General features: G+C 42.6%; 1 protein-coding gene across 1 annotated transcript; it reads right to left on the minus strand.

Annotated features, from left to right (window-relative positions):
* LOC8061602 (polyubiquitin 11) lies at positions 8,794 to 11,786 on the minus strand. The gene is made up of 2 exons (XM_002438794.2): positions 11,592 to 11,786; positions 8,794 to 9,772 (listed from the first exon to the last, which is right to left on the minus strand). The coding sequence occupies exon 2, from the start codon at positions 9,770 to 9,772 to the stop codon at positions 9,083 to 9,085; it is 690 nt and encodes a 229-aa protein (XP_002438839.1). The 5' UTR covers positions 11,592 to 11,786; the 3' UTR covers positions 8,794 to 9,082.

Raw genomic sequence — 16,972 nt, forward strand, 5'->3', positions numbered from 1 at the left:
CATACACGATTGCAGGCGGCATCGTGTATCAATCCAATACATATCCCTTTATAATTGCCGCTCAGGTGTTCAGGGCAAAGAAATGACCCAATGGACGTCGACTCTGCATGGTTCAGATCCAAGCATGCACATTTATGCAACAAATGTCGAAGGTGCATCAATCAACTTTAAATTAGCAAAAGATTAATCAAATGACATCACTACTTGCAACATGTAGTTGATGCATGTGAGCGCGTACATACCACGAGCTGCTATGACAACAGGTAGGAGAACGACGACTAGGATGATAGCAGAGAGATTCATTTGTGAAGGCGCCATAATTTGCTTCTTATCTTCAAGCATATTTGTTGCAATCGAGTTTGGAGATGTCTAGCAATCACTTGACTAAGAGTAAGTATATATTGCTGCTCAACGCCAACCGGCACATCCATCGGATTTGCTGCTAAGAATGCTGGGAGAAAGCAACTCTAAAAATTATTGACAGCACGTCACAGCTGACGTATTGTTAATGGCGATGCCTTCTCTCGATGCCTAACTGGAACAAGGGATCGATCGTACGTTTTTCTCGAAGCCGTGCTTCAGCTAGTTCTGCTTCTGCGGCGGCAAACACTAGGAGAATAATCTGTGCTTTTAATTGATTCCCCAAATAGAAATAGGTGCATGCCTGTCCTCGGGTTCATGTCTGCCAACAGGCCAGTAAAGGCACCATTTTGCTTTTATGCGTCAGCGCTGATGATGGATGGGAGAGAGATTGAGGGATAGATCGGAACCCCAATCGGTTAGGGTTGAATAAAAATTTGCAATATTTGATTTGTAGATTTTTTTTTGAGATGTGACCAGTGGCGGAGCCGGGGAACTTTCACGACTAGGGCCAATACTATTAAGCACCAACATAGAATCATATGCTAATGGATTAAAGTAATACTAGTATATAGATTTAGCTGGAAAAAACAAAGAAAATACTCTAGTATTTTTCCCACGCCTAGGGCCATGGCCATATTGGCCCTAGTCTTATATCCGCCACTGGATGTGACATGTTTCAAAACTATAGAGATCTTTAGAAGTCACATAAGGGTTTCGGTCTAGCGGGTTTATGAAGATTTTGTTTAGGGTTTTAGAGATTTGACATGCAGCTAGATCGGGTTTCTTTCTAGTCGAGGAGAAAAATAGCAGGAAACAAAGACTCGAGTTGGAGATTGGACATAGGGTTTTCAAGTACACTATTTGAGATCAGATCAAAACCTAGGCGTGTTTGATAAAAGCACTTTTAAAACTATTTTACACTCAAAACACTATGCAACAACATGAATGCAACAGACAAACAAGTTTTATAACCTATGATTCCTTAATTTGTACTTTAGAAAATAATTTTATTTTCAAACTGTTCCACACTTGCTAATTAATTCAAAAAAATTATAAAAAAATTTAAATCCTACCAAATTAAAGCTACGTTGTTACAGTTCGAGAGGTGAACCTTGCCTTTCTGAGAATTAGAACTGAACATAGCAACCGATTGATATTTTTCTTCCTCAGCAGAATCACAAAAATGTGTTGACATAAATTTGGGTCATGCCAACGTATGAAACAAACAAACATGCAACATGGAAGGGTGTACCTTGCAGCACTGCGGCATAAAACTAGAAGCTCCGGTTTTGAAAACCATATAGGGTCTGGTTTCATTGTAGAGCTCGATAAAGACCACAGCGAACACTCACCTAGGAGGGACCCCATTGTGGCAAGCAAACCTTGGATCGCTCTAAGATTGGTAGGCCACCTAGACAACCTTCAAACACCGCACATCGAGACAAAGGGAGAACATAATTTAGGGTTTGGTAAAGGAGGGCAAAGAAAAATATAAAAGGATAATGTATATGTGATTTGATTGGTTGGATACTCTCAATCGGCCGTGGCCTTAGTACTTCTATGGTGGAAAGGTCTTGCTCTTGAAGAATTCGAATACAACAAGAGATGCGCTCCGAATCGGCTCAGATCCGATTCTAAAAATAAAAAGTAGAATGTTTGGTTTTATTTCCCCTGGCCTTGTTTAGTTCTGAAAAGTGAAAAGTTTTCGATACTATAGCACTTTCGTTTTTTTGACAAATATTCACTACCAAAATGGTAGAGTTCTCCTAGTGTTTTTAGTTAGTAATAAAACACTACCACTAGTCAAAACACTAGGGAATCCTCACTAGGAGACATTTACTAGGGAAAGTTTATACTAAATTTTGAGTGCTAAAACACTAGGAGAACCCCACATCACTAGGAGAAATTGAAAAATCTGGTTGTGATTATCCAATCATGGACTAACTAGGATCAAAAGATCCGTCTCGTGATTTACAGCTAAACTGTGTAATTAGCTTTTGTTTTTGTTTATATTTAATGTTTCATGCATGTGCCACAAGATTTGATGTGACGGGGAATCTTAAAAACTTTTTGGTTTTCAAGCTGAACTAAACAAGGCCTTGGTACAGATTTCATATATTTAGCCTAACTCTCTTATCCAAGTCTAAATTGAGCGATGTATATATGCATTTTGATGGCTCGACGTGACCTATGCAATTGAGAAATCCAATTTGCATTTGGAGAGGTGCTCCGTTTTTTTGACATGCCAATTTTGATCATAACCAATATGTGCACACAAAAAATACATATTTATTTTGACCCACAATACAATATAAGGAAAGCAGTCGATCGGTAGGTATACATCAAGTATACATTATTATATTTATCATTAGACGAGGGCTAGGAAGGATCGGATCGTCATTGTTCAGGAGGGGATTGTTGTATATCATTGCCGGATCGGAGAGCTAGCAACAGCCTCAGTCTCGGATTTGCATCTGATTTCGCACCAGCATTGGAAAAAGTTACAGTAGCCTTTAGCGTTGTTGCTGTTTTCGCCTATGCATACACTATTGCAGGCGGCGTCGTTTATCAATCCAATACATACCCCTTTGTAATTGGCACTCAGTTCTACATGGCAAGGATCTTTCCCAATGAACGGCGACTCTGCATGGTTGATATCCAAGCATAGACATTAATTTATGCAACAAATGCCGAAGGCGCATCAAACAATGACTTTTAGCAAAAGATTAATCAAATGACATTGTCGCTTGCAACATATAATTCATGCATGCATGTGCACACGTACATACCACCAGCTGCCATGACGATGGGTAGGAGGACGATGACTAGGAGGACGACACAGAGATTCATTTGTGAAGGCGCCATTGCCTCTTTATCTGGTGGAAGTTAGTACGTTGAAGAAGACTAAGCGAGCAAATTTGTTGCGATCGAGTTTGGAGAAGTCTAGCAATCACTTGATAAGAGTGAGCATATATATATGGCTGAACTGGAAAAAAAACTATTGGTACCCAACGGGCAGAGATCCATCGAATTTTGCTAAGAATGCTAGGAGGAAGCAACTCTAAAAATTATGGTCACCAGGTGACAGGTGACGTAACAAGGGCTCTTATACGTCATGCATTTATTGCTTGCCTAGAAGTTAAAGGACGGAGCGAGAGAATCGATCATGACAATCCAATTGTACCCAAACATTTTTGTAATTAGTCTTTGATCCATTTGTCTCGCTTTTTAAATTATTAATTTCTTGGTGAGGCGGAGCAGCTAAATTTCTCCTCTACTTGCACATGTTACATATTTTATTGTAAACTTCTCCTGGGTCGATCACTCATCCAGTCAACTGCTCGGTAGCTCATTCTTCTTCATCAAGACCTCTTAACTTCCACCAAAAAGCTATAAGCAACACCTTAATGGCGCCGTCTCCAAGGAATCTCTCTGCGTCCTCCTCCAATTCTGCTCGCCATCGTGACCGAATTTACATGGAACAAACTCATATAACAAGTCTTGCAAGACGTACTACGCGATGTCTTGAGCTCATTCTCTCTTGGCTATTTTTTTTACATAAAAAACTGTGGGGGAGATCCCCACAGTGAGAGAATTTTGTATTAATTAAGGTAAAATGTTCTTATAACCGAGATTAACTAAAAGCATCAAGCTAAACATAGAAGGATGACCTTAGATCATTCTTGAAACGAACATTCTTCTTGAAATTGCGAAGCCACATATAGGGAGTAGGGGTCACGCCTTTGGAACCTTGTCATTGCAAAGCTTCCACAGTTCGCAAGCAGCAATCAACCCAGCCTCCACAAAAGAAGGTAGGTTCTGGACTGTCCCTGCATGCATTAGCCTATCCCAGAGATTCAGTGAAATGTCCCACTGGGAGTTATTGTTGGCTAATTTAACGACGTGCATCATGCAGAGATGGCCTCCGATCTATCCGCTCGGCAGACAATACATGCAAGCACATGATCTAGGCATCTAGCGGTAGTTTTCGAGGTTGGTGTTTGGACGAGAATAGCTGCACAGATATGTCTGCATAGCCAAAAGCCCAAAAGCAAGGACAAAAAATAATGTTTGCCTTGTGGCACCCACTAGTTGGTACTTACGTTGTGACAAATAAAATTATTGGAATTGTCGATCCAACAACTTGGGCATGGCCGCCGCCTGCTGTATGTTGATCCCTGTAGTGTTTTTTTTAACAAAATATAATAGCAATCATTTTAACTTGCACTACATGAAAACCCATCATAAGGCTTCGAATCTGTCACCATACATACATAAGTTTCACTGAATTTCGTTAAAAATGTGTTTTTCCCAAACTTTCAAGCCGTATATCTCTCAACCTACTCCAAATCTGAAGAGGCCCCAATTATGACAGTTGTAGCTGGTAGTTTTCTCTACAATTTTGTTAATTTGAGAGCCCCCACCGATGACACCAGGGTCACGCCAGCGCGACCCCCAAGCCAGCCGAACTCGCCTCTCCTCCCTTTCTCCCGTCATCCACCCTGAACAAGCTAAGCACAAGCAGGAGCTTGCCACTGACCACATTGCTGGCGAACGCCCCAACCATTGCTTGGTTCCCACGAGCCACGACTCCACCACCACCTGCTCCCATTTCTCAGCTCACTTGAGCTCCAAACTGATCGCTCTCTTGCTAGAAATCCATGTCACCGTCAACCGCCATCACCATCGCCGACCACCTCACCGTCGCCGGACGCCTCCAAACTAGTTCCACCAAATCTAAATCCGTGGTGTGTTAGTTTTAGTTTTTCAATTTGCTTTATGTAATCCTATTGAGAACATTAGTTGTTTTGTTTAGTTAAGTCGCGTAGAATCTTGGGCGGTTCAGAGATGTGCGAGAACCATGCCGAGACCACGCCCAGGTGTGTTACCCCGTCGCGACGCCGTCTCTGCATGTCCCACTGGCATTATGAAAGAAACGGAGATCGGTGGAGGCGATCGTGGTGGCGGGGTAGACTGGCTTCAAGCCATATATAAACAGAACAAAAGGCTCAAAGGGTGGTTGCGCCGATTGAGCAAATATCCTGGTGTTTTGTTGCATCTTCTATTTTCTAGTTCACGTGTGTTCACTGCCTAGGGCTTTAGTCGTCGCGGTCACCACCTACCGGTGTCGCGCTGTCACCAAGCTCGATCCGGTGAGCTCAATTCCAACATCTGGTATCAAAGCGAGGGAGACAAGAGATCAAGGCAAGCAGGACGTGTTGTGATGGGAGAAGGAGAAGGAGATGGCGCATGATTCCAGTTCATCATCGAAGGGCATCAAGGAGAGCGCTCTGGTTTGGCCGATGCTCACTCAAACGAATTACGTCGAGTGGGCGATGTTGATGCAAATCAACTATGAGGTGCTGGAAATATGGGAGGTAATCAATCCCAAGACCAATGTCAAGAGATCGGAGGACCGGCAGGCCATGGGTGTGCTCATGAGATCCATTCCCAAGGAGATGTGGGGAACACTTGGCGTGAAGAAGATGATGAAGGAGGCGTGGGAGACGGTGAAGACGATGAAGGTTGGCACAGATTACATGAAGGAGATCAGTGTCCAGAAACTGATCAAGGACTTCGAGAATATCGAGTTCAAAGACGCAGAAAGCGTGGAGGACTTCGGCATGTGCATCAACCTCGTCGCCACACTGAAAACCCTCAGTGAGACCATCGACGATCTATTTCATATAATCTACTGCTTTTTATTCATAGAATCTTCCACATACTTCAGTAAGGCAGTAAGCAGATTACTGAATCAAAATGGTTAAAGAGTATTGAGATTCTTATGCATCCATGACAATTGGCAACCACCCCAAAGCAAATGGATCAGATGTGGTTTTAGTTTTATGCTCAGTTGTGTGCTACATGGCTAGACTGCAAAATACACTCTACAGTTGCAGGAGTTTTATTCCTTTTGCATCTCATTACTGCTAAAAAATACACACGGCCAATTGTTGTGAAATGGTGCCGGCTTCGGCTGCTTATACAACTTGGCTGATGTATGACAAGCATGATAGTTCAGTTTGCAAAATTTCATCATGCTGTGTTGTGTGAAGTACTCTTGCTTGATACATGTGATAGCCAGCTGCAAATATTACAAAAGCATATGTTTGATTCAAGGTTCATGTCCAGTAACTTCATGCGTGTGCTGGGGATATGGAGATGAAATTGCTGAGGTGGCAGTGACCACACATATGCAGCTGCTACCTAGTAACTAGTAAGTTTGCACCTTCACCTACGTGGATAGTGATGAGGGGTTGTTGTTCTACTTTACCTGGTACCATGTATCTTCCTATTGCCTCAAAAGTCAAATCCAAACTCAAGATGATTCTGTACATGATCCTGTTTTTTTATGTGTCTATCTCAATTGCAACACAGAAGTGGGTAGAGATTACTCCCTGAATTACTTAATTAGTTCAACACTCCTGTGCAAACATCAACGACAGTTTTGGATGTTCTATGCAGTCTACGCTGCCTATTGTATCAGCGGGAGATGTTCTTGTTAACTGGCGCTACGACAAGAAAATTGTCCGTTTTGTGCTATGCAGCAGGGTCCTAACATAACATTTTGATCAGGCCTGAAACTACAATTGGTGAAAGCGTATTCCTTTCCTCCTAATAGTCAAATGGTTCAAGCATGGTGGTACTATATAGTAATGGGGTCTTCCTGGGTGCTTGGTGCACAACAGAAGAACTTCCTACTTGTTTGTAGAAAGGAGAGGCGCTTGAGCACGGTGCTGGCAACGGCCGCACCGGCCATTACTGCGCAAGGAGCCGCCGGCGTGTGCGTCACGAGGCACAGACACACAACTCTTTTCGGAATTTTGGGTCCGAGTCAGAGATCGAAGCATTCGAGCCGAAAAGGGTCCCAAATCCCAATCGTCATGCTGTATAAAAGCTTATCACCATCTGTGGTTTGCCAAAACTCGCGCCACAAGTCCAGAGCTCCCTCCACATACGACGATTGTTTTCAGATCGCTTGTTTTCAGAAATCCTATACGCTTGTAGTCGAGCTTAATCTTTGAGACTTCTCCAGGAAGAGAAGGAAGCAGGTCCTCTCATAACAATGAGGTTATTGTGCTGCTTCCAGATTTTCCATGCAGAGATAATGAACACTTCCATGAAGAAAGTATATGGAAAAGCTTGTTTGGCTTGTATCATCATTTGTAGGAAATCCATCGTAAGATTCCATTAAACGCCAAGGAATTGCCAACAGTGTTGGCTGAAAGAACAAGTGAAGAAGAGATGAAATAAGAAAATGACACAGTTGTAGTTGTTGCCTTCCAGCTTGAGCTTTTTCCTCCTAAGGATGTTCCTAGTGTTGAGTCTGTCCATTAGTAAGAGTCAGGAGAAAACTCTGAGTTTGTTGCATACTCCCTCCGTCCCTTTTTAACTGTCGTTGAGAAGATGGCACAGGAATTAAGACAGAGGAGACAAATAGCCTAAGCACTCATAATGACAAGATGTGTTGCAGTTTTGGGCCCCTGTGTACGAGACTGAGCACTCAGATAAACAAGCTGTGGTGGCGTCCGAGAGGGCTCCTGTGTACGGGACTGACCTATGGGTGATTGAGCTGTGCACGGGACTGACTTATGGCCTCAGCTTTCGTAGCCAACGACGATTATTTAGGGACGGGACACTGTGCTAGAACGACGATTAAAAAGGGACAGAGAGAATATGTGGTATAGATTGCAAAACTAAGATATAATTTCCTTTGGCAATAGAACATTGTGTGCAGGACTGCACCCAAAAAAAAGTGCAGAGCGAAAAAACAACTGCAAATTGATACCTTCAGGTTCAGGGTTCAGCAAGTCTTGAAAGTTCAGTAACACTTGGGTTGCAGGTATGTGAGAAGCTCTCCCCTCCAAGCCATTTCTAAATTGCCCATCTTTATCAGAAACAAGATAATACGGCGTAATAAGCTTCCAAGAAGCTGTGAATAGCAGATGTGTGGCACAAGCAAACACTAGATAAATTTGCATGGGCCACATTGAAATCTGAAACAAAAAGGAATCAACAATAAGGGGCTTATGGTAACTGACTATAGTATTTCATTGTGGGCAGAACTTGACGATTATAGGTTCTAGGCAAACAGAACACATGAAGTCCAGAAATAGGTAACAGCCACAAGAGGCTTCCAATAACTCATACAGCATTACATTATGGCCAGGACGTGACGACTACAGGTTTTAGACAAACATACTGAGATTCTGAAAACATAGAGCGAAGACCGGAAATCAGCCTGATAAGTATACTACTTATTGGAGTGTCTGTACTTTCTTCACAGATGGAGTATTCGTTGAACTCCTGTGTTCATTTCAGACTATCTGAAGGCCAAATTTCAGGTGATACCTGTCCTATGACAGATAACCCTTGTCACTCAGCATATAAACGCACACAATCCATGAATATAAAGTTTACCAGGCAATCACAGCGAGATCAGCAGACCAGCTAAAATGCAAAGTAACAGAAACAAATTCTGTATGCCAAGACAGAAACCATGTTCACTTAACCATTACAACAATCAAGCTGCTACAGCAAGCAGAATATGTTTTGCAGAACACTATGCAACTCGATCATATCAGAAACTTCGACAACAGATCGACTCGACCTCACCTCGGCCACGCCAAACTGAACTCAGTAACTTGGACAACATATGAGACGCGACAAACTAAACTCAGTACCCCAAACCACTCAGTACCCCAAACCACCCAGACCTTTACTGGCCACCACGGAGGCGCAGAACCAGGTGAAGTGTAGAGTCCTTCTGGATGTTGTAATCCGCCAGGGTGCGGCCGTCCTCAAGCTGCTTACCAGCAAAGATCAGGCGCTGCTGGTCCGGCGGGATGCCCTCCTTATCCTGGATCTTTGCCTTCACATTGTCAATCGTGTCAGAAGACTCGACCTCCAGGGTGATGGTCTTGCCAGTCAGCGTCTTCACAAAAATCTGCATACCACCACGGAGGCGGAGCACCAAGTGGAGGGTGGACTCCTTCTGAATGTTGTAGTCAGCAAGAGTGCGGCCATCCTCAAGTTGCTTTCCAGCAAAGATGAGGCGCTGCTGGTCTGGTGGAATGCCCTCCTTGTCTTGAATCTTGGCCTTCACGTTGTCTATAGTGTCTGAGGACTCGACCTCCAATGTGATGGTCTTTCCAGTGAGGGTCTTCACAAAGATCTGCATGCCACCCCTGAGCCTGAGCACAAGGTGGAGGGTGGACTCCTTCTGGATGTTATAGTCAGCGAGCGTCCGCCCATCCTCGAGCTGCTTGCCAGCAAAGATCAGGCGCTGCTGATCCGGCGGGATTCCCTCCTTGTCCTGGATCTTTGCCTTGACATTGTCAATTGTATCCGAGGACTCAACCTCGAGGGTGATGGTCTTGCCAGTGAGAGTCTTCACGAAGATCTGCATCTGCAGAGGCAAAAATCACATGGTAAGCTACTATAAAGAGACACAGAAATACCTAGTCCTTTCGATCAGAGTGATTCAAAACTCTACTATGAAACAGAGGTAACAACAAAGAACAGAAACATCTGAACCACAAATTAGATGAAACAACACCTCATGCATACCAACTGCCAATGTGCTAGTTACATTGCTAATTTAGCTTGACAACTCAACATACACAAGCAGAAAATACAGAGACAGGATTCAACATTTACAATCTGAAAGGGTTTAGTGTATCGGCAAGAAATAAGTTTACCACTTAACAAAATTCATACATATCCTTCTGACTAAAGTGATCACAAATGGATCAATCAATAAGGTAAAACAGGCAGGGAAGATGTGAGGCAGGATTTAACCATCTTAATTTACTTTGAAGGAACAACCATATTTTTTGAAGTAATAATCATCTTAACTTTGAGCATACGCTAATCCACGAATTGAATTTGAACTGAACCATATCTACAGGATTGTGTTAAGAGGCAACATGACACTATGACAGGCATGGTTTAAACTTCTTAACTTTGATATTGATAACACACTAATTAATCTATCACACTGAACTGAAACCTGATTGACATATACAGGATTATGTTCTGAGGTAACACTACAGTAATGATTTCGCCATATTTAGATGATACACCAAATAATAATATATTGAATTGAAACATAATTCTATGAAGATATCTGTAGGATTACATTCTGAGGCAACATGATATGAATGATAACCCTCTTAATTTTGGTAAACTATACATTAATCAACCTTTTGAATCGAACCCAAACTATATGATATCTACAGGATTTCATTCCAAAACAGAAACACCATGGCTTTTATGGATGACAAGCCAAAAACTGAACTCGGCATGAACAAATTAACTAAAAGTAACAATCGAACAAGATTATATGAATCACGAATTAGAAGAAACAACAACTCACGCATACCAACTGCCAATGTGCTAGTTACATTGCTAAATTAGCATGACAACTCAACATACACAAGCATTCAACACTTACAATCTGAAAGTAGTCAGTGTATCAACAAGAAATAAGTTTAGCAGTAATTGCCAAAATTCATACATATCCTTCTGACTAAGGTGATCAGAAACGGATCAATAAGGTAAAATAGGCAGGGAAGATGCGAGGCAAGATTTAACCATCTTAATTTAATAACCATCTTAATTTTGAGCATAAGCTAATCAACGAAATGAAATGAAACCAAACCATACCTACATGATTGTGTTAGAGGCAACATTAAACTATGACAGGCACGGTTTTGAACTTCTTAACTTTGAGATTAATAATAATACACTAATTTCTATCCGACTGAAACCTTATTGACATACACAGGACATCATTCTGACTTCTGAGGTAATACTGTAGTAATGATTTAGCCATAATTTATATGATACACCAAGTCACCAATTAATCTATTGAATTGAAACATAATTCTATGGTATCTGCGGGATTACTGTCGAGGCATCATGGTAGGAATGATTTAACCCTCTTAATTTTGATACAATACACTAATCAAATCTTTTCAATTGAACCCTAACTCTATGATATCTACAAAATTCCATTCCAGAACAGAAACACCACGGGCTATAAGCACGGCAACAAGCCAAAAACCGAACTCAGCATGAACGAATTAACTAAAAGTAATGACCGAACATCACAGACCATGCGAGCAGTTTATAAGGATCTTCGTACGGAAGGCGCAACAGAGATTCGGCCACAGACGACCCCATAAATCGAGAGATTAGGGGGACGAATCTACGGAGGGACATACCTTGACGAGACGATCCGGAGAGCCTTGCTTCGTTCGCCTTCGCAGCGGCGGTGCGGTGACTTCGCGATCTGAGGCCGGAAGTGGAGATTTATAGCGAGGGAACGGAGGGTTGCCGTGTCCCTTTTTTTTTTTTTTTTTTTTTAGGGGAGGTCGCGGTGTCACGGTCACGGCTCACGGTCACGGCCATGGAATCACGTGAGCGAGGGGCGCCCCGCTGTGCACGCTATGACGACCTTGTTTAGTTCCTGTCATATCAAATCTTATAACATATATTAAATATTAAATATAAATAAAAAAATAACTAATTATATAATTTATCTGTAATTTAAGAAAACGAATCTTTTGAGTCTAATCGTGGAAAAAATAGTCCGCTATTTTTGCCGTTATAGCCTTAAATAGCTTGAAAAAAAATTGCCGCTATTTGCGTTCATGCACAATTTTACCGCTATTTTGCCGCTAAAGTACGCTAATTACGGTTTATAAAACGCTAAACACTTTGATCTTAGCTCGTTATTTTAGATGCACTTTTTTTCAGTTAGCCATATAGACAAAAACATCGATTTGTTCCCGCACGAACTTCAAATTGCAATTTTGGATCTACTTGTTGTAACCACACCAAAAAAACAATTGACTCATATACCTTGGTGGTTTCCTTGCTCAAACAATTCTACAGATAAACTCTACATTGTGACAATCGAAAAAGAAGTGTTGTATGCTTCTGTTGCCGTTGCAAAACAACAATTTTCATTACCAATCTTTTATCTGTTCTAGAATGTTTTGGTTAAAATAACACCTCTTATTAAGGGGTTATTTGGATTCCAGCCACAAAAAACCGCACCTAGGGTGCGGCGTGTTGTGGCGATGGCATAGTTTTTGGCCACCATAGCGTGTGGCAAGATTTGTACCGTTTAAGGTGTGGCTGCCTCATTTAAAGAAACAACCAAATAGACGTTTTGAATCCCACTGCGAGCCACAACGTGGCGTGGCGGCTGGTGGCATCCAACCAAACACCCTATAAGAACCAAACAAATTCTTATTTTTTAGAGATAAGTTTAGTTTCCATAATGATTTGCTTAGAGGCATCACGCTTCGATTTACTAGACATTCATATATTGATTAGATATCAATCTCCACCCTAGTCTTCAAAATTCAACGCTTGGTATTGTTGTCTAGTCCAACCATTTCTTTGTCAGATCCAAACTGTCCTATATTTTTTTAGCAAAGGCTCTGTCTAGATTTATATAAAGTTTAGATTTCAAACCACCCTCCCCAATCATAGACTGGGGTTACTAGTTAACACACACAGCATAAAACCAACAGCAAGACGGTACACCGCCTGTATTCAAATAACCCCACAAACTAGCACCAAACCAAGCACCAAAGAAGCAACCACCAAAACATAGAAACTTAAAAGCTGAAACCACTCTACATACTACACCACTACTCTCAAAACCAGCTACCAACAATTACTAGTTATATGTGGTTATAGTTTAATTGTCAGGTAACCTATCCCACAAAACTAAATTGTGTCAGCAATACACTGCCGTCATCGCCAACAGGAGAAGATGGCGTCGCACACGTCCACAACTAACATGGCCCAAGACAGAGTGTGCGTGAATGCCGGCCTAGTACGTGAGTCAAAGGCCTAGAATGGGCGTGAACACATCTAGCAAGCGAGAGACATACTAAGTAGTATGAGTATATCCCATCGAATTTGAGGAATAGACTCATGATGCATCACCTCATTTAGGATGGAGTGACTCCTCAATCCAAATATACTATAGATGTATGAGCGGATTGTGATCCATGATCACCTATTTAGGAAAGTATAAAACCTGATAGAATGAGCAGCAGAAGTATACCACAAGGACAAGAATTAGAAACCAATAATTAAGCTAAAGGTTTGATTATACACAATTAGCAGTAACAGCCTCAGGACTGCAAAATGTCTAGGGTTGCAATATCGGGTAGATTTAACTTGTTCATGGGGTAAATTAACAGGGAAGGTCGCTCTCCTACCTCTCACGCACCATACACACCTTTTGAGCGTAAAAAGAATAATAGTAAAAGAATAAAATTGTGTTTCCGATTGATTGATATTAGGTAATTATACATGGTGAACAAACACCTCAAACGTACACTCCATTCTGTGATTAGATGAGACTCTAGATTTAACAAATGATTAGATTTAATGTCTAGTCACTAATCCATGGGATGAGATTACTCCAATATGATTGGTTCTTAACACGTACTAGACATCAACCATCGATTTCCATCATATCTATATTGGTAGTCAAAGACTCCACATTCGCTACCTTATAACCTTAATCTTCTTTGGAGACTACATGTACCACTTCCTCTTTGATGGAAGTACTAGTATCATTTTGTTGGGATTGCTGGGCCTAAACAACATTCTTGCATAGGTTTCAGTATCCTTTGCTAGACCCTAATGTGTACATTGATGAGGTTGACCACCTATGTAAAGTTGACCCAGTGTTGGTACCTAACCTAGATAACATAGCTGACCAAGAGTTGGTAGCTAACCTAGGTCGGGAAGGCCTAGCCAATCTGACACCCCTGGATTGGGGAGAACTGATTAGCAATCTGATACCCATGGGTTGGGGTGAGCCAATTGCCAATCTGACACCCACTGATGGGGAGAACCAGCAAATCTGAGACCTGATGCTGCTTGGGGAGGCTAGGCTAATCAAACACCTGACCCAGTCCTGGGAGCCTAATCTTCCAATAGATGCTGCACAAACCATTACTACACCCCATACAACAGGAACAATAACTTCCATTGTAGTGGAACATCCAACAATTGGTACCAACAGAAGGTGGATCTAAGCCACACATCATCTGGGACTAGAAGGAATCTGAATGATGGTGGTGGTGGTAGTAGTAATTGGAATGGTGGAGGTGGCAACAAGAACAATAACTTCCAAGTTGGTGAATCATCCAACAATAGGTACTAGCAGAAGGTTCATCCGGGTTGCACCCCATCTGGTACAATAAGGAAGCAGAACAATGGTATTGTGCCTTCTTGCCCTTGCACTTCTTGCAAACTTGTGTAGGCTGTTGTTCCCCTTGCCCTTGCCTTTGCCCTTGCGGTGCTTCCTGGTCCTAATAAGCTTGAACACCATTAGTGGTGCAAGATGGTCCTGCTTCTTGTGGATCTTGAGCACCTCGCGTTGCTTGTAGGAGTGCTCGACTAGCTGAACATATGGCTCACCCTCAGCTAGTATTCCAGCATTAGGCGACCTCGCCTGTAGCACATGCTGCACGCGTTGCACAACATGGTTTCGCCCAGTGGCCCCACCCTCCACCGTAGGGTCGACGTGGTGCCATAGTGCAGGCACCACTTCTTCAGCTTGTCTATGTTGTTGCTCAAGGCTGGCATCGCCCACTACACCGCATCACCGTCAGACACTAAATATATTTATCGATGGATGATGACAGGGACAGTGGCAAGTAGAAGAACCAAGATGAGAGGTAGCAGCACAGCGGAGGAGTGGCGGTGGGCAGCAGGGCCACTCTATAAAATATTGCTTCATATTTTTTGATCCAGGCTCTAAAGAACTAGAGTCTTTTTTGAAGGAAGAAGAACTAAAATCTTCATGTGGGTCTTTCTGTATTTCAATATCAAGAATCTTTCTCCATCTCTATCACTGGACTTACCTGAAAGTGATAAATAAGGTGAATTGTTATACCAATAGTATATGAAGCTTATATCAAGCATAAGTTGAAAGAGGGGTGCATGATATCACAAAGACATACCCATTCTGGGAGGTATAAGCTTATATTAAGCTTATCCATTTTCCCACATTATTGAAAAGCTTCTTCTTTCTGCACATGAAAAATAATGATGAACTAATAATGTAGAGATAAAAAAGAATAAACTAGAGAGATGAACATGAGGGGGATCAGGAAGTAAGAATAATCATGGACATTTAAATTAAAGACAAGTCAAGATTTAGCAGTATGCCAGTATCTTATAGCTGAACTCAGCCCAAACAAGACCAGCAACAGAAAAGCACATATACTATGAATTGCCCCAAAATATAGAGAAGCATGGCAAGCACCCCATCAGGCATGACACTGCATCCTCACACTAGATCCGCTTAGAAGACGCATCATTCTATCAACGGTTCTTCCGCTCTTCAGCCCCACCCCACAGTGGGAGGTCGTTATCCATTACATAGTAGCATTTTTGGCATGCACGCAAAAATATTTTTTGAGGCAGGCAAAAATATTTTTCAGTGGTGGGCAACCACTCTACCTCTACCAATTCATCTGGGTAAACTAAAATTAACAGATTCAGACGTATGCTCGCCTCCGTTAATAAATTAAAAAATTAAAAAAACAGGCCCATCGATTGGCTGCCGAGCCCATCCATAGGGCCCGATGAGCCCATCAACATGCTACTGTCAGCACTAGATCTGCCATGGCACCGCTAGATCTACGCGACCGCCATTGTCGAAGAGGCCCACGTGTGCACCATTGCTTGAGGGGCCCACACTCGCTGGATCTGTCGCTGGTGCGGGCTTGTATTGCGCCATTGACAGATCTGGGTGGCCACCAGCCCTGACATCGTGGCACAACTAACCGCTCTACTTATCTGGCCACACACGCATCCACTCCACAAGGCTACTCATCATCGCCTAGGGGTTTTGAAGGGTATTCATTGAATAACTTTTTTCTTATAGATGAATGATATTTAAAGGTGCAACCAATCATATATGGTAAAAAATAAGGCTCAATCAATCAATTTTTTACCTTTTGAATTTTTGACTACACGCTTCTTCGAATCTTGGCACCGTGGGATCGTCAAAACCCAGCAATAAGTGAGCAAGCAATGCCACTCTACGTTGTAGCCCCAAAACGAGGTGGAGACGAGGCGAGGGTGCCCGATCTGTTGTCGTCAGAGTCAAATCTGGGGTAGGGGCGCTGCTGCTACTCGTCGCCGCTCAGACCAGGGTGCCGCTGCTTAGGACCACGAGGGGAGGAAGACAGATCTGCTGCTGTCACAACCCTAGTCTTGTGCGCCACCACTCAGGGACTAGAGAGGAGGACGCCACTGCTTGGTGACCAGAGGAGGCGCAGCTTCCTGGGGGTCTCGTTGTCGTGGGGCAGGAGGTGGCGAACCTCACAAAGTGCAGGTGGCGGCGAACCTGTGGCAGAGGAAGAGAGACACAGTGTGGTGCTAGGGTTTGGGGAGCCGCTTTTATACGTCCGTGCCATAACCTGCCTGCTTTTTGGGCCAGTTGAAAGGCCAACACAGCCCAGGCCCAAGTTTGGCTACGCGTTTCATTCTCCAGCGCTTGTCAAAATGATTTTTTTGTGTCAGTATCACCAAAACACGTAAGAAGACTTTGTATTGT

This window comes from Sorghum bicolor, chromosome 10 (genome assembly GCF_000003195.3).
Source record: "Sorghum bicolor cultivar BTx623 chromosome 10, Sorghum_bicolor_NCBIv3, whole genome shotgun sequence".
Classification (NCBI taxonomy): domain Eukaryota; kingdom Viridiplantae; phylum Streptophyta; class Magnoliopsida; order Poales; family Poaceae; genus Sorghum; species Sorghum bicolor.

Excerpts from the sequence above, each read along its gene's own strand:
- LOC8061602 (XM_002438794.2), bottom strand. The coding sequence starts at position 9,772 with ATGCAGATCTTCGTGAAGACTCTCACTGGCAAGACCATCACCCTCGAG.